At 41.2% G+C, this 26,814-nt stretch overlaps 1 protein-coding gene across 2 annotated transcripts in view; it reads left to right on the top strand.

Annotated features, from left to right (window-relative positions):
• The first annotated feature begins 4,715 nt into the window (after window positions 1–4,715).
• Window positions 4,716–26,814, top strand: part of LOC124774776 (forkhead box protein K2) — a 93,249-nt gene continuing 71,150 nt past the window's right edge. For both annotated transcript variants that reach the window (XR_007015503.1, XM_047249508.1), the window contains exons 1-2: window positions 4,716–5,107; window positions 12,961–13,155. Coding sequence is in view for 1 of the 2 variants with exons in the window: in XM_047249508.1 (XP_047105464.1) it covers window positions 4,749–5,107; window positions 12,961–13,155 (554 nt within the window). In the remaining variant the exon portion in view is untranslated. The remainder of the gene's footprint in view (window positions 5,108–12,960; window positions 13,156–26,814) is intronic.

The following is a 26,814-nucleotide window of genomic DNA, read 5'->3' as shown; positions in this document are numbered from 1 at the left end:
AGTAGATATTTTTATCTGTCCATGTACGTTATATTATCAATAACTGATTATTTTTGTTGTTATAAACTAAATGAAAAGTTTGTTAACAAAATGTCAGAAGTGGAAAATATTTTTTAATAACCATTTTTAAGTGTTGTACGGAAAATAGGATCCAGCTATTCATTAGAAAATGCAAGAATGTGTATGGAAGAGGCAATGCCTATACAATTTGATAAAACTGAAATTCAGCCTACCTCTCCTACAGAAACTACCAAAATAACAAAAAATGGCTCTGAGCACTATGGGACTTAACATCTATGGTCATCAGTCCCCTAGAACTTAGAACAACTTAAACCTAACTAACCTAAGGACAGCACACAACACCCAGTCATCACGACCAAAATAACAAATTCACTCAAAAGTGAAAGCTTACATGGAATTGATGGCATTTCCCTGAGTACTAAAAACTTGTTCCCAACAGCTAAGTATGATTCTCAGCCACATATGTAGTGGCCCACTAACAGATAACTAACCAACATTTAAAAACAAATTAAAAGAATTTCTGAATAACAACTCATTCTACTCAATAGCTGAATTTCTAGATATGAAGTAGAAACTGAAAAAAACAAGTGTAAAGAAAACTTATGTTAACCTGGCACATCCCACATCATTACGAAATGTTGTATTCATGATCTATTGAACACGTACTAATATAATGTAATGCAACTTCATTAAGTGCAAAATGAATGTCTAGATGTGCAAGACTGGGATTATATGATAAAGTTCAGTTTTGGCTAAAAATTACATAGTGGTTCCCCTTGCAGTATCGTACCTATTGTATGACATATGGAATATGTATTAAAATATTCGTTGGAGATTTATCCATTACTTAACACTCGTTTCCCACTTTACTTTGCAGTTTTAAGTTTTGGTTAAAGGTACATTAAATATGGCGCTACAAGTCAGCCTGATACTACGTAGGCCTACTTTATTTTGAATTTACATTCGTTGGCTTTGTCAACTCACAACCAAACTATGACCTTTCAACCTAACCAAGACTTCAAGCTATGCTACACATCAATTTGTCAACACAACCAAAATTTTGAAACGGGTCCAACATCAACACACTTCGGCCCACCTCAGTATGAAACCTTATGAACGATACCAAAGTCTGTTACCTTAAAATTATAGGATAATGGGAAGTGCCAAGGAATTGATAAGGATAAATATTACATAACATGAATACCCATCCGAATCTTGCCCAAAAATTGGTTAGGCATAGGGTGAAGTGGGGTAAGTGTAACCAAGTTTTGGCATAGTTCAACTTTGACACCAAATTGCCAACTTGTTATTGAAGATATGATTTTGAAATTTCTCATGCTTAGAGTTTGACTTACTGACTTTTAAACATTTTACATTTTGTTTTTGAAAAAAAAAAAAATGGTCAAATAATTGTTTTCAAAATTTTGTGTTGTGAGGTTACACTTGCCCCATGGTTCGGGGCAAGTGTAACCCCGCATTGTTGTACCCATACAGAGAATTGTAAAAGAGACTTGGGGTAAGTGACCTGATTACCCAATTTTTACTGAATTTGAGGATTTTTAAATTATTAAAATATCTTAAATTTTACTCAAGATATGAACTTTTTTGCACACGCCTCTTTGTGTATAATGAAATACGCAGAAAATGTTAGATAAACTAAAAAATAAGTGTTAGCCTAAACCATAAAACACTGAAACAGAATGCATCATAGATGATTTATTTTTGTGTTAGGCCAGTAATTTATTAGTTTAAATTCTACAAAAGTGATATTTTTTCTTTAGTAGGCAATTTAACAAAAATAATAAAATATCTAGTCTCAAGAGAAAAGAAAAATTCACTTTATAAGTTCACTTTCTATTATTTTTCATGGTGATTGAACTAAAGTTGTTGGCAATTTGTGTTTAATGCTAAACTGCCCTAATTCAACTTATTATATTCACACTTAGGCCCTAACTATTATTTAGTCACTGAATATTGTATGAATCAAATGTAACACCAAATGTCAGGTCTCCCTTGTGACCCAAAGTAGGCTCAGGCAGTACTGAAATGACATCAGAGGATGGAACTTCCGTCTCATCTCTTCTATCAGACCAGTAGAATGTGGTGCCATGCTTTGTCTTATTTTTGCATCTGAGGAAAATCACTTCTGGATCTCCTAAATCACTCATTTTGGTAACTTCGCCAATAAAATGAACTTTCTTACATTTTGTTGCAAAAGCTACTAGAACATAGTTTCCAACTGTAATTTTATCTTTGGCTTCAAAAAAGTTTGCCTCTTCTTCTTCACAGTTTATCATTTCTTTCCTGAGATCATCTAGTGTTATGGTCCCATTTTCTTCATCACTACTTATTAAAGATAGGCCTCCTTCAGTTTCACTTTCTTCATTTGTTGATTCAACTTCCAGTCTTTTTTTCTTGTTACCCACATGAGCAACCAGGGATTTTTTTTTTCCACAACATTCTGAGATCCCATTTCGCATAAAGTAACAGCACTTTGTTTGGAAGATTTACTTTTCATTACCAAGCCCTTTTTTATCCCGATAATGCTATTTTGTTTTGATTTCTCCTTATTATTCTTGTTTCCTTTAAAATCTTTTTCTTTATTGATGGCATCTTGAAATTCAGCTACTGATGCAATCCTTTTTTTCTTTGTTTTACCAGTGGTACTACACAGTCGGACTGTTTCCAATAATAAGTTCCAGAACATAATGAAACATTGGTTAGCTCGGGAACGGTTGAGAAAGAACTCTGATACTGGGAGAACTGCAGGGCTCAGTAGACGTAGGCCTATAAAATTCTGGAGGTTGTTCAACTGAAAGCTTCCCAAAAATCTGAGTACTTTCTGTTAAGAGATGTAGCTTCCACACAGTCTATGGCTGCATTATCGTGAGCTGGCAATGGATTTGTTTCTGCCAAAGATTTGGTATGAGCCACATATCTTTTATATGCCTCCGGATCATATTTAGTTTGATCAATTACATCTCTACTGTAAGGGAATATTCCTGCTTTTTAAAAACCACTTTTCAACAATTCAGGTGGTGTTTCATTCCACACAGCAGTGAGGAGATTGGAAAAGTCACGTTTGCTAAATTTTACCCCTTGATGATGTGTCTGGTGACAAGTTAACTTTTGGTCCCAAGTAGATTTCACACTATTAAACACTGCTACATCCTTTGGCTGCAGGATGAATTATCATGCTCAACACTGTTGTCAGTCAAACAATGCTTCACATACTGTACTGTAATTGAAATGGTGGCATTCTTTACAGTTCTGTATCATATTTTATAAAAGGAAACGTGGTTTAAAAATATAATAGACTTAAGTAAAAAATAAAATATATCTCTCTCAAACTCAGTAGATCTACAAATCCAGCACATCAGGTATTCTGGTATCCATATGTACAGGAAGGCCAGTTTAGTTGATCTAGTGTGATGGCAAAAACAAGGTTACGGCTTAAATAAATTAATATGTTCTGGTAAGTTTGTTTGGGGCAAGTGTAACCCCCCCTGGTTACACTTCCCCCACATGGGAAAAAGTTGGGGTAAGTGTAACCATGTCTGGCATATCAAGAGCTTTTATCAGTAGAGTAAAACGAAACTCATATTTGAAATTATCATGCAAAACTTGGTTTGTAACCAAAAAATTGTGCAGTTATCTATAAAACTGCAGAAATGACAGACCACCAAATTCTGAGCATGTCACTCTCTCGCAGAGTGAAAATGTAGACGTCAATTCAAGTCCAAAAATTAATTACAAATTTATGCCAGATTTGACAACTTATGGTTAAATATAACAAAGAAAGGAGTAAATTAACATGTGATAGGTCAGAGATAAAAATACAGCTTCTTTAAGGCACCATAAGCCGTGGTTACACTAACCCCATGGTTACACTAACCCCACTTCACCCCATTACATTTGTTACTCTAAAACGCTATTTACACAATATGAAAATTAGTGTCTTTAATATATCGCAGACACGCCGCGCGTTGGGCAATAGTCAACTAATGTCTTTCTTGCGTTGCAAGCTCTAATAAACAAACTCATGGAGCTTGGAAGGTCTCCCTTGTAATACGTGTTTCTTGAAGAAGGTGTCATGAAGCGAAGTTTCTTTTTCCATAGATTTCGATAATACTGACAATCAGAAGTCACTTCAAATCCCACAATACAAACAAATGAACGACCTCCAAAAAACAATAATGTAAACTGAGTCAATATTCGAATACAGTACACTTGTTTACTTAGAGCATAGCCCGTAGAAATCAATTAATCCCAACAACGCACATCCACGATTTCACTAGAACGGCAGTTATTTCGTTATTTCCATCGGCAGTACATCAAGTGAAAAATAAACAAACACTATAGTGCTCATGGCTCATAGAAACTAACAAACGTAAACAAAACACAAGGTCAGGTACAACACATTTCGTGAAAGCTTCAAAACAGTATACATTCGTTATATTATAAACTTCAATGCCCATTTTCCGTATTTTGCCCTTCCAGCTCATAATAATGAATCTTGTTCCCAAGGTTTTCTTTTTTCTCCTCTCTGGCTGCACATTCTGTATTCCTCCTTGTCCATAGACTTTACATTTAGTTGTTCAAATCTTCTGTCCAGGCCATCACGTGGTCTCTGCCACCCACGTCTGGATTGTGGGTAAACAACAGGCACACGATCCAGATCGCAGAGATACTTAGATCGGCTGCCAGGAAGCCATATTCACCGAGTGATGTCTGCACATTCACGGACACAGGAGAGCGATGCTTGGGCTCTTTTAGCCCTAAAATCGGCACCAGCTAGCCCTTCGAAGCTGCAATGGAGTTCAGAAAGCAAAGGAACAGCAATTGCTCGATTAGAAGGGAGGGAATTCGAATATATGGTGCGACAGAAGAGGATTACTATTGGTCGGAACAGTTCGCGAGGCGAGGTCGATGTAAACATGGGACATTCAAGTTTTATTTCTAGAAAACATATAGAGATTTTCTTCGAACATCCTCATTTTTATATGTCCTGCAGTGGGAAGAACGGCGTTTTTGTGGATGGCGTTTTCCAAAGGAAAGGAGCGCCTTCGTTGCAGTTACCTAAAGCGTAAGTAAAGGCATGTGTAAACAACATGGGTTAAAGTGGGGGGTCGTGTCGTGTCTGATGAAAATATTTGTGTAATGTTTCGAAGGACATTGACTGTCTTCAATTTCTGTAACCGGTCGTGTATAACATGTTTTGCTGTAATTTGATTTGTTTGTTTATTACAGCTCCTGACATCTTTTGGTAGCTATTTATATAACTGAAGCGAATTGTTGACATCGTGCGTAGGAATTGATTTTCATTGCCGGTTAAACATCAACTATTGGCTATTCCTATTTTTATCTGTATTGCGTTTATATCGCCACCGAATACACACATGGAATATATTTTCAACTGGATTTAAGAAAATTGCTGATGGATTTAGAAAATTGATAAACGGTTGAAATGAATGAAAGAATCCACGTGAAATATCTAAGTTTAACTGTGCATAAGTTCTGCGAAATTACTGAGGCTCTTCAAAAGAGAGATAATTACAATATTTCGCCAAATGTTATTGGCCTTCCAAAAAATCTGCTATGAAAATAAACACAGACTGCATCTAAGCTTTTTCTTCTGAGATATAAGTCAAAGCCAATAAAATAGTTATACATTTATTTTTCTTCTGTTGTTAATAATATTTACGGTTCAAACGGATCAGTTTTATTTGAAACCTGTTAAATCACCCTTTCCCCTCCTTGCCTTGCATAGTAGTCTTTCCAATTGGTAGACTTAACTTTCATTGTTTCTATCACTTTATTTAGTTTAAAGTAAACAGGTATAACTTATACAGTGTTAGGCCTCTATTTCAAAATGTAGTAAGTCCTTAAGTTTTTCCTCACATTGGAATATCTGGAAAAGGTCACCATACACATATTCTTTTGTGATTTACTACGATACAGATCAATACAAACGCCTTGGTAAATAAAATTAAGGAAATACTTTATTGCAAAGTCAGAAATCTAACAAGTCAGGGTAATTCCAGCAGTATATAAATGTGGTCTGTTGTTATGCTATCACTGGGATCATTATTAGTTCCAGTTAAGATTTTATGACCACTGTCACCAGTTTGAAATTATGGAGGCCCCCAAGAAGTCAATTTATGAAGTATACGCATATAAAGTTTTTGAGACCTTTGTAACAATAGTTGTAAACAACCAGGACCATTGTGTAACTGTTGAGTTTTTAACGTGTGATTTATATGGAACATTTGTTGCTCTGGATTTGTTTCTGTGGTGGATCTAAGCTATGTTGAAGTATGAGATTTGACATCTCCTATGTTGTCACATAGACTGAACTAGTTATTGACAACATGAAGAAAACTTTCTGCTTTATTGTTCCTTACCCAAAACATCTGTGTTGTAACAGTTTTAGGAAGTATTTTATTAAACATTGATGAAATAACAATAAAGTAGATGAACTGCTGATTTGTATATCAGAGCATCATCTATATCGTGAAGAAATACTAATTCATTCTATGGAGGGATACATCTTGTCTAATTTCTATACCAGGATTTTGTTGCAGAGGGGAGGAGGGGCCAGTCATGCCAAATGTAAGGTTTCATTCAAAAGAATTATTTATATTGAAACATTGTAAAGGCCAAATGTTTGGAGGTTAAGCAAGATAGATTGAATTTTCAGTGAAAAAACTTTTAATTATAGGCCTCTACAGGTCTCCCAGTTTAGACTACCAGACTTCCCTCTCCAGGCTTGGCACAGTGCTTGGCTCACTTTTTAAAACAAGGCATAAAATTAATTTTGTGGGGATTTCAATATAAACTTTGATTTTCCAGATAACCTTACAACCTGGTGCAGACATTATATTCCAACTAGAGTTCAGGGAAACCACTGTGTGATCATAGACAGTATCGTCATTGGTTGTTCTGTAGTTTAAAGGCACACTGTGAAAAAAATTAGTAATGACCTGACGGAATAAGAAGCACAGACAGTGCTGAGAGGAATGAAGGCAAAGTCATTCCACGGTAGCAAGAAAAAGATGTACTGGTATGAGTCCTCTTGCGATGCTGATGTAATTATAAAACAAATTTTGAAGTCCAAATTTGTCGGACCTATGTTGCTTGAGAAGGCAATTCCTATTAAAAAATTGCAGGCAGATATGCAGTACTAGTAAGCAATCTATTTAGATAACTAAGAGGGTTAGAATCCCGCATAAGAGGAAACAGGAGCTATATTATAGTACGGAGGATAGTCACAGCCCGATTACAGAAATTCACTGCAAGGTATACTGCAAAGTGCTGAAGAATGTCATCGGACATGTTAAAACCGTGCATTATACCAAGAGAATAAAAAGCTCTCTTGAGCAAAATTAGAACTAGACATCAGTTGTGAAAAAGACATTGGAGCACCATGTGCATGCTAAACATATTACACCTTTTTTGTGTGAAAGAGAGGCTGTTGATGATTCACCAATGCTGTGAAAAATATGCAATAATCTCCTCTTTTCAGTAGTCAGAAAGTTCAATTGAAATTTAATTGGTATAGGTAAGTATGCAGAACTCTCAAAAGTTGGGGTTCTGAGACAACTGCATCACGTATCACAACTGATGGCTAAAGTTTTGTATTGTACTACCCCCCACACCTTCCTGAAATCTTGGTTGTGGTTATAGACTGATATGTAACTCAGCACGAGGACTAGGTTAGGTTGGAAGGTGACAATTTGTTTGTGAGCTTGCAAAGCCAGTGAATCTCAAAGCAGAAAATCTGGTTTTGGTAAGAACTTGACCAGTAGAAAAGCATATTGTTTACATCCCCAACGTGTTGAAAAACACAAGGAGGTGGGAGGGTTCAGTACATAACTTTTGCCAAATCAATTATTACATCTGTTAAAAGACATCTCATTGTAAATCCAGTTGCATTTCATATTGAACACCCCCTCCCCCTCTGCATTTTCCAATATTGTGCAAACATGAACACTAGATTTTGCCAGTGGGTGATTTGTTACCACAAACAGAGTGCTTTCCCATTCATTGGCTTCACCAACTCTCAACCAAATGTGTTACCTTCCAACCTAATCTAGACCTTGGGTTGTGCTACAGATTAGTCTGTCATCACAACAAAGATTTCAGGGGCTGGTCTAATACCACACTTTAACCCATTAAAATATTTAATTGAAGACTACATGCCAGACTACTGATTTGGCAACTAAATATTTTAAATGGAGCTCATGGCATACAGTAAGATCTTTTTAACAAATACAGTACTTACAGGCTGTGGAGCACCTAGTATGTAACTACTGTGGGTATGATGAAACTTCAAGTAGGATCACAGAGATTAGTGCACTGATTACTTACTGTGTAGTGTGTCTTTTGGGAGAGTCAGTTTCATGATGAACTGACACTCTCATTAGTAAAACAACTTTGTAAAAAGGGTGAAAGAGGTATTGTAGATAATTAGTGACCAATTTCCTTGCTATCAGTAGCTATTTTCAAAATTGTTTGAGAAAGCAGTTTATATGAGAGTACTGGTACATCTCGGTACACACAATTTACTGTCAGGCTTGCAGTTGGGTTTCAGTAACGGAGTATCCACAGGAAGTCCAATTTGTTGTTTTGTATATGAGGCACTATCAGGACTAAGCAAAGTATTGGGGGCAGTAGGCATTTTCTTTGATTGTGTGGTCCATGCAATACTTCTGAGTAAGTTGGGACTTTATGAGATTGTGTAAAAAGCCCAACAACACCACTCCATATCTGGGAAGTAGGAAGCAGAAGATTGTCCTCCAGTGTCAACAAACAAGAAAGAGGTCTGAATGTGACTAGGGTAATGTGAATTGGAGGTTGCCACAGGGTTCTCTTCTGGGCCTGTAGCTTTTCTTGGTGTATATCAGTGATCTGCCAGTCAACATTACAGATGTCTCAAAAATGTTTCTCTTTGCAGGTGATACAAATGTTGGTGTGAAAGATGTGAAATGTAATATTAATTATGTAGGTAATGAGTTACCTGTAGTATCAGAACATTGCTTTCAAGGGACATATTAACATTTACATGCAACAAAAGACTGTGTCCAAAGGTGGTCAGTCAGAGAGCAGGTTTCCTTTTCAATTGGGCTTCCTCCTCAACTATAAAAGAAATGTGATAAACTCTTAAGGATTCGTATCAAAGTTGAAAAACTGCCTTGTAGCACACTACCTTCATTCTGTACAGGAGTTCCTGGAACGTGTTATTTATGTATGCACTGTGTCGTGTTTGATTAATTCTGCAATTCATTTGCTTATAAATTTTTAAGTCGGCTTTCTGTAAACTGTGTATTTATTTATTTCATGACCAAGTAGCTTCTACGAAAGCTGATAAATAAATAATAACAACGGACTTATAAACAGTTGGAATTCTGTAGCAGAAATTCGATTGAGACAGTGTGAAAGTGCCCTCCCTCCCTCCTTGACCTCCCCCTCCTGTTCCCCCTGCCCTACTCTCTGTTCAAAATCTTGGATTTAGTAACAGATTGATATATAGTGTAGCCTGAGATGTAGATTAGATAGGAGAGTGGCTACTTGGCTTTCATGTTAGCTAAACCAACAGATTACGTTGTGAAATAGCTGTGGTAACAGATTGCTCTATAGCGTAGCCCAGTGTTTGCATTCATGCCATACTTAATGCACTATTTGTTATGAAATCTAAAACTGCAACATATATTTAGAAAAAAGGTGTATTAGATAACAGGCAGACTTCTGATGAAAATTTTGATGCATATTATTTACATTTATTGTGCATAAACCACAAAAAATACAAGAAGGTTACTATGTGCCTTTTAATCAATTCAGTTCATGTGGTAAGTTTCTTCCTCTTATTGCCCTGCTGTGTGTAATCAGATCTTCTGTCTTGTTGACACTGTAATTTTATTGTGAGTGACATTCATAGCACCCTGGTGTTGAACATTAAAAACACCTATTGTTCTTACGGGTGTGTGATGTTGATTATAATGAACTATGCTTTAGTGATTTTCCTCGTGCAGGAACAATAGGCATAAATATGAAAGGGAGCATAGGTGCCACAACTTATACCATGATTAGAACATTGTGCACACATTTATATCAACATTTTCCATAAAATAAATTTAAATTTGTTTTAGCGCTTTCTGTTTTTGTATATCCTAGAAATCTTCAGTTCAAACCCACAGATAATTTTGTTGGGTGTCCTGTTTCAAATCTGCTAAACAGTACATATATTTGTATATTCCAAGCATCTAATTGATAATAAAGCCAAGATTTATTAATGGAATACTATTTTGCATAGCAAGTTGTACAAAACTGCTTTTTGTGAGCGTTTCTTTCTGTTACACGCTACAGTGTGTCATCCATTGCTCTACGAAAGAATACGGAACTTACAAAGAACTAAGCTTGCTAAGTTGAATATGATCTTGTAAATTGTATCAATTGCTTTTAAGAAGTTCCATCTTTGTGGTGGTATGAGCCATGTCAGTTTCCTGGGTCTAATTTCTGAACTGCAACAACATTCTCATCTGTGAGTAAAGCAGTTAAGTCAGCCAGAGTAGGGATTACACTTGATGTTGAGGTATCCCTCATAAACTCTGAATCATCTGGAGTGATAGGCAGTGACTATATAAATTATGTTATCTCTGATAAAAAATATTTATTTTCCAAAACTACAATTTGTTAAATAGGTTTGAAAGTGCAATTTATCAGTTTTGATTATTCATTCAAATGTTGGATTACATTACATTTGTTTGAAGATGCAATTCTGCTTAGTTACACAAAGATGGGTTTATGGAGGTTATCAAGTGCTGTAGTTTTCATCTATAATTTGTGCTGTTGTTAGTGATGTTGGATTATTGGTATATTAAAAAGATGCCTCAAGGTTGTGGAAAGTACATATGATAACTGCCAGGACTTGGTTTTATTTCAGGACTGTCCGTTGTGAATAATATACTCAGCAGTTTTGAATGAATGTTTAAGTGTGCTCTTTTGTATGTACAGTTGAAAGTTAAGCACAAGTACAAGAAAAGCATGTTCTGATTTGTTTATTAGTGTCAGTGCATTTTTGCCTTTATATAGTTATTTGTATCTCACACGACTGATGTTGTTGTAGTCTATTACCTATGAAAGCGTAATCGCTTATCTAGTATAAAAACTGAGAGGTGTGGTTAGTAATAAATTTTTCTGGGCAATCTGTTTAAGGCTGTTCCAGTCACGTATTTCCTTGGTTTATTGGTGTTGGGACAGTATCCTCACATCATAAGCATTTTAAAAATAAAAAATTGTTTTTCTATGCAATGTAGGTTGTCCACAGGAAACGTCCTCAATTTGCAAATGCAATAATAATAATAATAATAATAATAATAGTAGTAGTAATAAAAACTACCAACAACCATCACAACACTATGAGGCATTGATATTCACAGTTTGTTGCATCATATAATAACTCATAGTTTTGTACAAAAAATTAAAACACTTCTATATAGGCTTCTTTCATGAACCTTAAAATGTCTGAATGGTGCTGTTATCCCAACCTATGTGTGCATAAACATGTCTAGGGTGACAGAGGCTGTTGACCCTAAAATATCCTTCACATGATTACACAGGAAGAAATCCGTAGGTACTATGTCCAGAGATAGTTGCAGTCATATGGTTGGTCCATCACGTCCTATTCATGTTCAGTCCAGGAAATCTCAAACAGATCAACTCTGGTGTGGTGGTGCATCATCTTACTGGAAGATCACATTTGGTTGAAGGGGAAGAAACTGAGGGGCAGAAAATTGCTCAAGCTTGTCCATATATACGGTTCCTGTTACTGTTTCCTCAGTGAAGAAAAATAGTCCAACTATGTTTCAACAACGCATACCACGCATTGACCTTTTAGCTGTCTCTAACATGTTGGCAAAAATTGAGGGTTTTGTGAATCCCAGGTGTGAATGCTGTACCAGTTAACCTTTCCACATGTGTGGAAGATTGGTTTGTCAGAGAAAATGACATTTCCGAAATAGCTGCGGTTGTGTGCAATATGCTCCAACATATGTGATGACGCTCCAAGTCATTTTACCTAAATGCTTGCACTAATTTAACTCTGTAAACATGCAAACGAAGTTGTTTATGTGGTGATTTTGAATTGGTGAGTGAGGGATGTTTGGCTTTTGTGATGCTCACTGAACTGACTTTGATGGGCTTCGTTAGAAGGTCTCTCTGTGCTCCTGTACAGTTTCATTAGATGTGCACTTTCAGCCAGAAAGTGACTGTTTATCACACTCCCAGGGGCTAGGAACTTGTGATATCAAGCCTTAACTGTCTCAATTGTGGCTCTTTTGCAAATGACTTTGGGAGTTTTTGTGGACATCAATGGGTGACACCGAACAATAGGAATTGTTTAGAAAATAATCTACACAACACTTTTTGGTTTGCTTTATGTTATGCTCCAGACTGTCTCATAGTTTGCATTTGGAAATTGAGGTGGTTTTGTGTGGACACCCTGTATGTTCCTCGTTGTTCTGAGGAACACTGTCATCCTTGTACTACTGAGGTCGGGCTACTACCAGCTGTGCATCATCATAGTTATTTCTTTATTCTCTATATCAGGAACAACATTACAGAATGTGTCACGAGGGAAGAAATTTACAAGCCTGATATCAGAAGTGGGACAACATTTTTGGCTTTCAGACAACCAATTTTACAATATGAGAGATATCTATGACATGCAGAATATTGGCTGTACTTATTTAATTGCTTTTACTGTTCTTTAGTGTGTAGACATAGCCTATTTAGTGATAAATGGATAATAAAATTCTCGATTTAAATTCCTTTAAAAGCAGATAAAGATTCATAAATTTCGTCTTCTTTTTTTCTAGTAATACATTTTTTGTGCCACAGTGACATGCTATTAGTTTTCTAACTGGGTGATATTATTTGCAGGTGTACTTTCCGGTTTCCAAGCACAAATATAAGGTTGTTTTTCCAGTCGCTTGTTGATGAAGCAGATCCTCCAGTAGCTGTACGGCAACTGTCTCCAACAAAACCACGTGCTCCCCTACCACCACTTAGAATAAATATACCAGATCCGGATGCAAGTTTCAGCAGCCCATTCCCTTCTCCAACAGGCACTATTAGGTGAGAATGAGAACATTAGTAAGACTAGTTGCAGCTTGGTGTTCCCTTTTTGTCACTAATTTTTACCTTTAATGTTTTAACAAACCAAATGTTAAAATAAGTTGTACAGACTTGCATAAACAGTGAAAATTCATTTCATACAAACTGATTTTGTTGTTAATATTGTGATATTTAAGTATTTGCTGGTGTCTGTTGTCTTTGTATGGCTTTAAGATACATTCCTGTTGATACCATCTCCTGTTTCACTTATAATTATTTCTTTCTAGTGTGATTTACATTCTCAGTTATAGAGCCTCAAAAATAATTTCTCAGAACAGACGTGATTTGTTTGTGATGGGTGAAGATGTTGCTCTGCCTGTAGCAGTTTCAAGGAAATCTTCAATGTTCCTTATAATTTTTCAGTATTTTGCAGCAGTGTAAAGTGCTTGCTTAGACCCAAAATGGTGTCTGTTGTTACAAACTGGTGTCAAATAATATAAAATATTTTGTTTTGTACCAGGTTTGTGCATCCACAACCTACTTTCCTCCTATACCCCAATACACCATCACTCCCCTTTCTTAATGATAGATCAGTGATCGTTAAAATAGGCAGCAAAACACGTTATTGTCAGCTCCTTGTAATGTACTTTAATTGTAGAATTGCTAAGAGTTATCTACTGTTAATGGTTTGCCTTCAAAGAGGGAAAGGGTTCAGCTGTAGCTGATCATACCACATTGGCAAACCTATGTCCCTCACCTCTCTTGACTAACTTGAAAAAACTGTATGTTCAAAAATCAGTGATCTCATTCACCAGTGCAAGTTCTTTGCTTACAGTTTACATGTGGAGAAAGCAATAGGAATTTTAATTAGCTGCTGAGTTCAGGTGGCAAAGTGATTAAGGTACTGGACTCTTAATCAGGAAGTATGTGGGTCATATCTTCATCTGGCTGTCCAGATTTAGATGTTATGTAGTTTCTGTCAATGGATTAAAGTGAATTCTGGGATGGTTCGTTTTGTACAGAACATTGGATGTTAAACCATAATCTCCCTTCCTCCTCTCCTACCCCTCCTCCCCCCCCCCCCAAACTTTTTATTTGGTATAAAAAGCTGTTGGGTAAAATACAATCTTTTTTGTAGATATTTACATCAAAGAGGAAGAAAATATTAGAATTCTTGGATAAAAATTTAATGTGCAATACTTTTTGTATTTTCTGTGCCCTTATTCTTGCAAGCAGCTGTGGTTTTCTCCTCTAATCTCTGTGTATTGGTTCGAGGAGTTGCTTATAGCCTAGCCTCCCATATAAAAAATACAAACCACTTCCTGCATCTACTCTTGGGCATGCCCACCCAGTTAGCCTTTGAAGGGAATGCCTCCCAGAGAAAGTTAAGGTCATGGTGAACAGGTGTGATAAGACACTGTATGTGCCATTACCTATGAGGAGCTTTGATGTTTATGCTTTGGGCGTATGTCATCCCAATGCACGGCAGACCCAAAATATGGCATCTGTGAACAATCAGTCTATGAAAGTTGTCATTGTGAACATCCATCTTTGTGTGTCAACTGTATGGAACATCACCCTCCACATTCGTCAGTGTCAAGAAAGAACAGGAGATCCAGTCCAGGAATACAAATCTATTGACTGCATGCCATATTCTGAGTATTCTGAGGCACAGACCCCCCCACACTATACCTTCCTCAAACCAGATCTCCATAACTCTTGTCTCATGTGGTTCTCATGGTACCTTCTTTGGAGCATTTACTGCTCCCAGCCGGAGAAGCATTCTCCTTCTTCAGCACCTTATGGTGACAGGACTTCCTCTCAGGATCCTTGTCCCTGGCAACCCCCTGAACAGAGGTCTGATGCCAGACACTGAAGGAGCCATGGCTTGAAGGTCCCAGGGCTGTCCTCTCTTCATTCTCACTGTGCTCAATGCAGGTAGCCCCTTGAATGAACCTTGTCTACCAAATGTTAAGAAGAAAAAGAGGAGGAAGAATAAGAATTGGGACAAGGCTCCTGCTGTGCCACTGGAGGCACCAAATCCCCCCCCCCCCCCCCACGCAGTCAGACTCTTGAGCCAATGTTCATGGAAGTGTTGCTATCCCCAGGGGTGACAGGCAGTGGTCCTGTGGCATGACCCCTTCACACCTAACCTGGCCACTAATCACATGACCATCCAGTAGAATTGCAGTGAGTACTACTGTCATCTGCCGGAACTACAACACATTATTTCCCTTCCTCTGCAGTTGTCATTGGTCTCCGTGAAACACACTTCACTGATGACCATTCTCCAACACTCCATGGTTATCATGTGTTCTGTCATAATGTTGTGGTGTGGGTGCAAACAATCTCAGCAATTACCATTTACAATGTTTACCTACCTTCAGCCAGGCCACTTTTTTTGTTGAATTGACCATATTAATCAACAGTTTGCCCTCCTTTTCTCCTTATTGTGGGCTTATACACACACTGCCCGCTGTGGGGGACTAACACTTTGTCTGGTAGGGGTCTTCTAATTGACCAGCTTCTCACAGACCATGATCTGTGCATACTGAGTGACGGTTCTCCGTCCCACTTCAATACCGCCTGTGGCGACTATTCAGCTATCAGTCGAACAGTCTCGACCCCCAATCTTATGGCTTCACTACACTGGACACTGTGCAATGACCTTTATGGCTGTAATCACTTTCCAGTGATCCTTTGATTTCCTTGACATACTGAGATTGTGCAAGGTGGTGATCCACGCAGCTGGAACTGCTCTTCCCCTTTGTACAGGTCTGCCCTCACCTCCCAGTGCTGTGGTGGACCAAAGATATTGCAATAGTTATTCAAGATAGCCGACGAGCCCTGCAACGATTCAAATGACATCCTTCACAGAGTAACTTTATCGCTTTTAAGCGACTTTGTGCTATGGCTCACTATCTAATCAATAACAGTAAGATGGGATGCTGGGGTTGCTATGTCTCCTCTGTGGGTATGCCTCTTCATCTCAGGTGTGGGTCAAACTCCATGGTCTTGTGGGTGGTCAGTGATCAGTAGCTGTTCGAGGTCTTGTTGTACAGCATGGTTTTTGTACCAATTCCTTGGTTCTTGTAAGACGCCTTGCAACCCACTTTGCAACAGCATTGGCATCTTCTACCTGTCCAGCTACTTTCTACTGCAGAAGTGGCAAGTTGAAAACGTCCCGTTATGTTTCACTCCCCACCAAGCTGACTCCTATAACGAACCCTTCACTGACTGGGAATTACTTCAGGCTCTTGCCTCATCACATGACTCAGTCCCAGGTCCTGATTAAATTCACAATCAGATAATCCCACATCTCAGTGTTTTCCAAAGGCAACATCTCCTCAGAGTGTTCAACCATATGTGGCTTCAAAGTGCCTTCCTCTCGCAATGGCAAGATAGTGTAGTTGTCCCAGTCCTCAAGACAAGCAAGAATCAAATGTCTCTCAACAGTTACCGGGCAATTACCCTGGCTTGTACCCTTATCAGTGTGGTTTTAGGAAGAGACGATTCTCAACTGACACTCTGCTTAGGTTGGAAGTAGCATTCCGACAGTCTCTTTCTAAATGCCAACATCTAAGTTTAGTCTTTATTGTCCTGCATAAGGAACACAACATGGCTTGGAGTCATCACATTTCATTTATCCTCCACGCTGGGGCACCCTACTGATTTTTATTTGTCAGTTTGTATCCATGTGGTTGTCCCAGGTTCAAATCGGTACTTCATTCAGCTCCACACAAGTCTAAGAGAATGGCAACTCATAGGGCTCAGTGTTGAGTGTCATTCTCTTCCTCATTGCCATCAGTGGGCTAGTGACCTCTGATGGGCCACCCTTGCATTGTATGTTGATGATTTTTGCACTTGGTACTGATCCTACTCAGCAGCTTCTGCTGAACATCAGCAGCAAGGTGCCATCTGGTGGACCTCTGCAAAGGCTCTTTCCCGTGCTGTCCAATTCTTTCCTACAAAAACGAGGGTCATGCGTTGCTGCCATTGCACTACCTTCCTTGCCAACCCAGAACCCTACTTAGGTATCCAGCATGTGGCCGTTGTAGCACAGTCCTGTTTCTTGGGCCTCTTTTTTAATAAAAAGCTGACATAGCTGCCCCATATTCACCATTTGAAGACTAAATGCATGCAGAAGCGTAATGCTGTCTGCTTTCTCACCCACACACTTTGTGGTGCATCTTGTGCTGCTCTTACCTGTGTACATGGCCTCGGTTTCATCCTGACTGGATTATGGTGGTCAGGTTTACGGTTTGGTGGCTCCTTCAGCTTTGACACTGTTAGACCCTGTCCACCACCATGGCATGCATCTGGCCACTGGTACCTTTCAGGTTAGTCCCGTTGACAGTCTCCTTGCCAAAGTGGGGATCTTTGGTGGTCATATTCGACAGTACCAGCTCGTGGTCTGCTATGCAGTCACCATTCAACAGTTCCTGGATATTCCCACATGTCCTATCGTCTTTGCATGTGAGTGGTGGTGTCCTCCTGACATCAGCCCTTGGGCGGGAATGCCAGGATATCTGTTTCCTCTCTCTGGACTGTGCTCCCCGTGCAGAAATCACGCACTCCCCCTTGAATGTTGCCCAGGCCACAGAATAGGGCTGATATCTTGCAAGGACCTAAAATCTCGGTCACCCCATGTCCTTTTGGCGTCTGTTATGTGCAGTTCTTAAAGAGTTCCAGTGTGCCTCCATCTTTTACACTGATCACTCAAAAACTGTGTATCAGATAGGATATGCTTTTGTATCTCCTACTGGTATGGAACACCACTCACTGCTGGGAACGTGTAGTGTGTTTACAGCAGTGCTGACAGCCAGTAACAGAGTCCTCCATTTTATCAGAAGGGCCTCCCTTAACTGTGTTTTATTATGTGCAGACTCAGTGAGCAGTCTCCAGTTTATTAACTGATGCTGCTCTTGCCACTCTTTGGTTTCTGCCATTCAAGACCTTCTCATTGATCATCATAATGCTGCCTGCTCAGTTATCTCTCTCTGGGTTGCAAGTCATGGGTATCCTGGGGAATGAACTAGCTGACTGTTTGTCTACAGGAGCTCTTACTCTCTTCTCGGTCGCTTTATCAGTCTCAGGTGCAGAATCGCCCCATCTAATAAACTCCGCACAATCAAGCAAACTACTGCAACATGGCACTCTTCCTTCTGCTTCTCCCGGAAGGAATCCACAGTCCTATGTCGTCTCTGCATTGGTCATATCAGGTTGTAGTAGGGAAGGTGAATGGTCAAGTTAGGTTTATTGAGAAAATTTTGGGGACATGTGGTTCACCTGTAAAGGAGACCACATATAGGACACTAGTATGACCAATTCTTGAGTGCTGCTAGAGTGTTTGGGATCCACACCAGGCCGAATTACAGGAAGACATCAAAGCAATTCATAGATGGGCTGCTAGATTTGTTACTGGTAGGTCTGAACAACATACAAGTGTTACAGAGATGCTTCGTGAACTCAAATGGGAATCTATGTGAGGAAGAAGACATTCTTTTTGAGGAACACTATTTAGAAAATTTAGAGAACCGGCATTTGAAGCCGACTGCAGAGCAATTGTGCTGTCTCCAACGTACATTTCATATAAGGACCAAGAAGATAAGATATGAGAAATTTGGGCTTGTATGGAGACATATGAATAATCGTTTTTCTCTCCCTCTATTTGCGACTGGAACAGGAAAGAAAATGGCGAGTAGTGGTACAGGGTACCCTCCACCATACATCATACAGTGGCTTGCTGATTATTTGCGTAGCTGTAGGACCCATAGTTTTATTTTGTGTTACAAGCTGCCTCCACATTATGGTTATTGAGCCCAACAGACAGTAGCTCATATCGTGGTGGAATGCCCCTCCTTTTGGTCCTCCATGCTAAGTATGGACTTCTGGATTCATTCTCTGTCATTTTAGTTCATTGAATAGTTGACTTTGTTCTCAGTTTCTTCAGTGAAAGGGGTTTTTATTCTCAGTTGTAAAGTTCTAATCTACCTATGGAGCAGGGGCAGGATGGTCAGCGAAGGGGCTTCTCTCGCTGTATGCTAGGTCTTGGGGTTCCCCGATCCTACCTTCTTGACCAGACCACTCTTTCATCCTTCTTATACACTGTTTTAATTGCTTTTAGATTCTGTTTGCCTTGTTTCTGCTGCGCCATGTTTCCTGTTCTAGGTGGCACACAACGTTATATAGTGGGTGTGGGACAGCTATGGGTGGGACGTTTCACATCGTGTGCGGAGCCCATCTGCTGACTTCTCTGTTCCCTTCATCTTACTTTTATTATTAACTGTAAAAGATGTCCATTACATTTCTAGCCTTCTTACGTTAACTGTTATGAATCTACAGACTAGATCAGAAAACATTTTTGGTGGATGTCTCTACTTCTGGATGCGCCACTCTTTGATTGAGAGACTGATGACCTTGTTGTTCAGGCTCTTACAGACCATCTCCCTCCCCCCCTCCCCATTCAACCAACCAACTGTCTGCACTCATCACTATTGGTGACATCTCCTTATACCGCTCAGGGGCTGATTCATTTGCTGAGTATGATCTTGGCGATCCCAGGGTTCCTGAGCTAGGGACTGGTAAGCGCCACCAGCTTTCTGTCGCCGTAAGCTCTGGACATGCTTCAGCAACCACTGTGTGGTGCAGCGGTGGAATGTTGTGTGTTTTGGGGAATGGGGCCTTGGCTTCACCACCTGGGCCACGAGGAGGATACACACCTCTTAAAAACAACCTTAACCTCAAGGTGTGCTAAGTGCTGATAACGTGAATGGCTCTTGTGGTAAAACAGTCTCTAGTGGGCAAACTCTGGGGCACCTGCCACACTACAGTTGTATAAGGCTTGCTCAGGCATGCAGGGCTCTGCCTCGTTTGATGGTTGTTTCCCTAGGGTCTCGTGGGATCCCTATGGAATGGTCTCATCAAACTACTACTCCTGAAGGGATGGGTGTCTCATCAAAGAGGGCTCGGTTGATCAGTCCTACTGAAAAGAAGTCTCAGAATCATAGTAACAGGGCATTAGTGTGCCATAACACTTTCATTGTAATCAAGCAAACAGGGGGAGCCTTTGAGAAGGTCTTCCTTTTTATATTCACTGGACATTGGAGGGTATTGCTGGATCTCTAAAAAGTGTCAAATGACTTTGTAATGCAGGCAACGGCCTTGCCGCAGTGGATACACTGGTTCCCGTCAGATCACTGAAGTTAAGTGCTGTTGGGCGTGGCCGACACTTGTATGGGTGACCCTCCGAGCCACCAAGCGTTGTTGCCATTTTTCAGGGTGCACTCAGCCTCGTGATGCCAATTGAGGAACTACTTGACCGAATAGTAGTGGCCCCGGTCGCAGAAAACCATCATAATGACCAGGAGAGGGGTGTGCTGACCACATGCACCCCCTATCCGCATCCTCAAATGAGGATGACATGGCGGTCGGATGGATCTAAGCTTCTGGCCTGTAAGGCCTTAGATGAATACCCAGTCAAGGCTGAGTTGCATAATACCCTTAACTTTAGTAATTGTGTGGTTACCTCCTCCGATATAATGAAGGTGGACCCGTAAAGTCACGTGAAGAATGGAAAAATATGGGCGTCACGGAAGTGCAGAACTACATGAGGAGAGTCAATGGCAAATTGGCAAAATTGGCAACATTATTCTAACATTTAGTACTCCAGAATTACATTAACATATCCTTGCAGGCTATATCCGTCTTAAGTTTCTCCTGTTTATTCCTAACCCAGTGTGATGCTTCAAATGTCAAAGATTTGGTCATACCACTATGGGATGTAATGGGAGGGCAGCGTGGGGCAATTGTGGAGACCAGCTCACGATTGGGCAATTCTTGTACACTTCCTCTGAAATGTGTAAACTGCTCCGAGGATCACATAGTGTGGAGCAGCAAGTGTGGGGTTTACATCGAGGAAAGAAAAATTCGGGAGTTGAAAGTCTAGGGACGTATACCCTATGGGGAAGCTAAAAAAGCTTTCAAAGCTATGCAACCTCTGGTTTTTGCTACTTGTTGTGCATTTCCGTTAAGATGCCAATTGCCAAGTGTGATGCCTTCACACAAATTCAGACCACCGACTCAAATACGAGCACATGCACTTGTCGGTGTACCTGCTGGGGGGGGGGGGGGGGGGGATGCTCTGCTTGAAACTAGTCATTCAGAAGCTGTCAGCAATGGGCTTACTACCTAAGCCACATATCACTGTCCACCATCAGAAGCCAACTAAGCCGACCTTGCAACCCAGGCAACCACCTCCTCCAAAAAGTACAGAAAAACATCCTTTGAAAAGTAGTTCCAAGAAAGTGGTAGTTAAACCTTCGGATCGGCAAGTACTCTCTCTCTCTCTCTCTCTCTCTCTCTCTCTTCCCCCCCCCCCCCCCCCCCCTGATCGGGATTATGCTCTTGAGAGTATGGACTTCTAGTCAGAGGAACCAGAAGGCTGGGGACCAGCTAACATTCTCGACCTCCCCAGTAAGTCACCACCTCTGAGGGAGAAAAACACGAACAATCTTTGCTAAACGATGGCTTCCACAGGGACTCCTGTGTTGCAGTGGAGTTTAAGTGGATATTGCTCACATTTAGGAGAATTACCGCTCCTGGTCCAGGAGAAACAGTTCTGCATCTGTTTACAAGAAACGCATCTTAAAGTCACCGACACACCTGCATTACGGGGTCACCACCCATACAGAAAGGATGATATTACTGAAGACAGGGCTAAAGGTGGAGTGGCTGTTTCCATTGATGACAGAGGCCACTCATCTCCTGTCCCTCTTACCATGACCATACAAGCAATTGCCGTGAAAGTCCTAGCACCCTTTAATATCACAGTGTGTTCTTTGTATCTTCCACCTAATGATGCTTTCAATGCAGATGCATTGACAGAACTCATCCGGCCACTCCCATGCCCATTCCACCTAGTGGGTACATCAGTGCACACAATGTGCTGTGGGGCTTGGCTGCCACTTACTCTGGGGGTCGGATGATCGAGTGACTCGTCCATTCTGAGAATATCTGCCTTCCGAATGTGGGTCAGATGGCACACTTTTCCACAGCTACAGGGTCTTTTTCAGCCATTGACCTTCGTTTTTGTTCCCCAGCTAATGCAGACTCAGTTCAATGGGAAGTGACTACAGATTTACATTCTAGGGACCACTTCCCAGTGTGGATCCGTCTGCCGACTAGGATGGTGACTGACAGGAGACAACGCAGATGGATGATACAAAGGGCAAATTGGTTGCAGTATAGTTGACAGGCTATTTTTGAAAAAAATGATTGTGCCCATGTAACTTGTTCCACTGCATGAGTTTGGGACTCAGTAAGATGGATTTCAGGCAAGGGCAGTACATGTCCCTTTATGGCCTTGTCAAGTAATGGTGTCTTGGTGGACACGCCAGAAGGCGTAGCTCGGGTTTTAGCAGAACACTTTTTTACTGTTACTATGTCTTCCAGATAAGCTCCTGCTTTTCAGGTGTTCCATAGAAGTGCAGAGATGAGGACCTCAGTTTCTTCTCCCATAACGAGGAAGTCTACAAACCGTCTGTTCTCCATGTGGGAACTGGAATCAGCTTTGTCTGCAGCCAGAGACACTGCTCTGAGATAAGTTATTCCACACTTCATCATTTGTGCCCCGAAACAAAGGGACGGCTCCTCTCTTGTTTCAGTCAGGTCTGGTTTGATGAACAGTACCCCACAACTTGGAAGGAGGCAATATTAATTCTATTCTGGAAACCAGGCAAGGACTGTAGCGCCCTCAACAGTTACCAGAGTGTAGCCCTCAGCAGTTGTGTGGGTAAGACTCTTGAATGAATGGTCAACTGCCGCCTCGTCTGGCTGCTTGAATTCCGAGGGCACCTGAGCTGCTCCCAATGTGGTTTCAGGTGCTACCATTCCACCCTTGACAACTTAATTCTACTGGATACGGCATTACAGTAGTCCTCCTTATGTCAAAACCATTTGGTTTTTGTGTTTTTTGACCTCGGAAAAGCATATGACTCTACTTAGAGGTACAGCATTCTTTGTCAACTTCATGAATTGGGACTACATGGATACCTGCCACTTCTTATCCAATCCTGTCTCGAGGATCGGCTGGCATTTTCGATACCGTGTTGGCGATGCAATGTCTGACTGCTATGTTCAAGAGGATGGGGTCCCCCAAGGTAGTGTCCTCATTGTCACATTGTTTGCCATCACTATCAGTGGCATTTCCTCCGCAGTCAAGAGCCCTGTCAAATGCTCTTTGTTTGTGGATGACTTTGCAAATCTTTTACTCTTCCTTTTATATTATAACAATGTCGAGGTACCTACAACTGACCATTAGGAGGCGGGAAACCTGGGCCAGGACAACTGGTTTTTGCTCCTCACCCGAGGAGACTACATGTGTCAATTTTAACCATGCTTGACGATGTTTTAATCAACCAGTACTCGCAATGAGAGACAATATTTTATGTTTTCAAGAAACTGTGTGCTTTTTGTGTTTGTTATTTGACTTGAAATCAACTTGGCTCCCACACGTGAAAGACCTACGAACAAAGGGCTTCCAGTCATTTAATATTTTGAAATGCCTTATCCGAAAAACTGAGGAGCTGACAAGTCCTGCCTCCTGCAGTTTTATAGGACATTTTTTCGATCACATTTAGATAGTGGCAGCGTGGCCTATGGATCAACCTGCACTTCCTACCTCAAGATGTTAGATGCTATAAACCATGAGAGCAATCGAATATCGACTGGAGCCTTTTGGACCAGCCCAGTTCAGAATCTGTGTGCAGATACTGGTGAACCACCACTCTGGATTTGTTGTTGTATCCTTTCGGCTCATCAGGCACTGAAAATCTTTGTGTCAACTCAGTCAGTGGCATTTAATGCAGTGTTCCAACCCACCTTTGAATGGCTGTTCAGGAATTGGTTCATTGGCATTTAATGCAGTGATCCAACCCACCTTTGAACGGCTGTTCAGGAATTGGTGTCATGTGACCAAGCCATTTAGGATGCTTTCTAGAGACTGTCTCAAGGATCTGGATCTATCAGGCATCAAAATACGCAGCCAGGGATGGAACGCATTGCCGCATTGGTGTCTTCAGAGGCCCAGAGTGATATTAAGCTTGACACAGTATAAGAAAACTTGTACTCCAGATTGTGTTTTTACAACTTTGTTTTCATCTATTTTAAGTACGTACCACAGTTTTATTGTTGTTTATGCAGATGGATCCCGGCAAGAGAATGTCCTCAGTTGTTCTGTTTTTTTTCCCAGATAGAGTTTTTAAAGCACATCTTCCCGAACAATTTACAAATGATGATGTGGAATTATATAGCATTCTGATGGCACTGGAGAGGATCCAAGATATCACTGTACAAGATTTCTTGTCTGTTCCGACTCACTTAGTGCACTGCAAGCACTTCACCAAATGTACCCAGTAGACCAGGTGATTCAGCTCATCCATGACTCCTTAACTGCAGCTCCAACACCATGGCAGGGAGGTGATCATTTACTGGGTACCTGGCCACATCAGGATACAGGGAAACAACATGGCCGACAAAGCCACCGAGGAAGCATATGTGGAAGGTCCTGTCCAATGAAGTCCCATCCCATTGCACGCCATCGTCTCATTTTCTGACAGATGCATCACTTGTCAGTGGGAGACTGAATGGTTGCAGATGACAGAAAATGCATGTCAGCCTCACTGTTTGAAGGGGATTCTGCTTACAAGACTGTGCATCGGACATAGCCCTTTAACACATGGCTTCCTCCTCTGGTGGGAGCATCCACCAATCTGTTAAGTTTGTGGCATGCCACTTTCAGTTAAGCATATTTTGGCAACATTTGTCCTATATACTGATATTAGGGCAGCCCTCAGTCTTGATAGACATCTGCCCACCATCCTCACAGATACTGATTCCAGTGTAGAGTGGTGAAATTTTGTGAATTGTCAGGCCTCATCCCTAAATTGGTGGAGAAAGGAGGCAGACTTTAATACATTATAACCTGCCCCGCGTGTGGGGATGGCCTTCGTCCCCACCCATGAGATTGGTAAGCTGACTTTTCGTCAGGGCACTGATGACCATGATGTTGAGCGCCCCTCATCTCAGATCACCACCACCCACCCCCACCTCTCCGCTGTGGACCTTGGGGTTAGAATAGGCCCGAGGTGTCCCTGCCTGTTGTAAGAGGTGATTAAAAGGAGTCTCACAGCTTTTGGCCTTTGTGATGGCCCCCCGTAGGGTTTGATCTCCATTTTCCAAAAATTTTCCGAAGAGTGAGCCAATTGGGGAAGAGTGCCTTACATCATGCATTGTGTCTATCGCGCATTGAGATCTTTAGCCCACTTTCTCATTGTGGCATTGCAGTCCCACTCATCCTCCATCTCTTGAGCGAGGACACCCTCCTGGGTGCATTTTCCTCCACCCACTATACAGTGTTGTGTTCTGTGCCAATGATGACCATGGAATTCTTTGCACCTCATATCCAGCATGGTAGACAGTCCATTGTGGTGGGGCTACCATGTACCCTGTTGGTTGAAGCCCCCTGACTATACAGGTATCGCTCTGCTGATGCCTGCATCATTAACTCCTCACGTATGCCAAGGATTAGATGCCCGTCACCCTGGAGCATCGGGACTCCCGGCAATGGCCATCCTGCCAGGCGGTCTTTGCTGCGGCTAGGTGGCACCCGTGGGGAGGCCCCCTGGTTGAAGTGGGTGGCATCAGGGCCAATGACACACGATGAAGCGTACCACGTCATTACTTGCTGGTGATCAACCGCCAGCAGTCTCTAAGTGTCCCAAGTCTCAGTACAATGCAAGCAAGTATGATCCTAAATCATACCCCTCCCTGGCCACACTGTGGGAGGAATGCGAGGCTAAGGATGGCAGGGAACCTTATTCACCCCAGTACCTCGTATGTGTGAGAGATGATGGGGACTCCTTTGTCTCGATGAAGCCTCAGTTTTTTTGTACAGCATTTAGAGGTCAAGCTTGGGGAGGTGGAGGGCTTGTCCAAAATGCTGGCAGGGTCAGTCTTGATAAAAACGAAGTCCTCTGCCCAGTCACAGGCATTACTCACTTGTGACAAGCTGGTGGATGTTTCCGTTACCATCACAACTCATAAGAGCTTAAATATGGTCCAGGGTATTATATTCCACAGGGACTTTCTTTTGCAGTCTGACTAAGAGTTGTGCACCAACTTAGGGCGCCGAGGAGTTCATTTCTTCTGGCGCGTCCATTGGGGTCCGAGGGATAATCAGGTTCCCACTGGTGCCTTCATCTTGGCCTTTGAGGGTGACACATTACCCAAGAAGGTCAAGATATTGGTCTACCACTGTGATAGTAAGCCATATATCCCTCCCCAAATGCAGTGCTTTAAGTGCTGGAAGTTCGCCCATATGTCTTCCTACTGTACTTCCAGCATCACATGTCGAGATAGTGGACATCCACCCCATTCCCATATTCCATGTGCCCTGCCTCCCATTGCTGTCAGCTGCAGAGAACATCATTCCCTTCCTCACCAGACTGCAGGGTTTTACAGCGAGAAAGGAAAATCATAAAATACAAGACCCTGGAGTGACTGACCTACACTGAGGCCAAGAGGAAATTTGAGCACCTTCATCCTGTGGCTACGACCTCCTCTTATGCCGCTGCTATGAGAGCAGGTGTAGCCCCATCAGTCTGCAGGTTCCAGTTCCAG

The sequence above is a fragment of the Schistocerca piceifrons genome, chromosome 2 (assembly GCF_021461385.2).
Source record: "Schistocerca piceifrons isolate TAMUIC-IGC-003096 chromosome 2, iqSchPice1.1, whole genome shotgun sequence".
Lineage (NCBI taxonomy): Eukaryota > Metazoa > Arthropoda > Insecta > Orthoptera > Acrididae > Schistocerca > Schistocerca piceifrons.
Note: the sequence above shows the minus strand (reverse complement) of the source record. Positions and strands in the feature narration are given on the sequence as shown.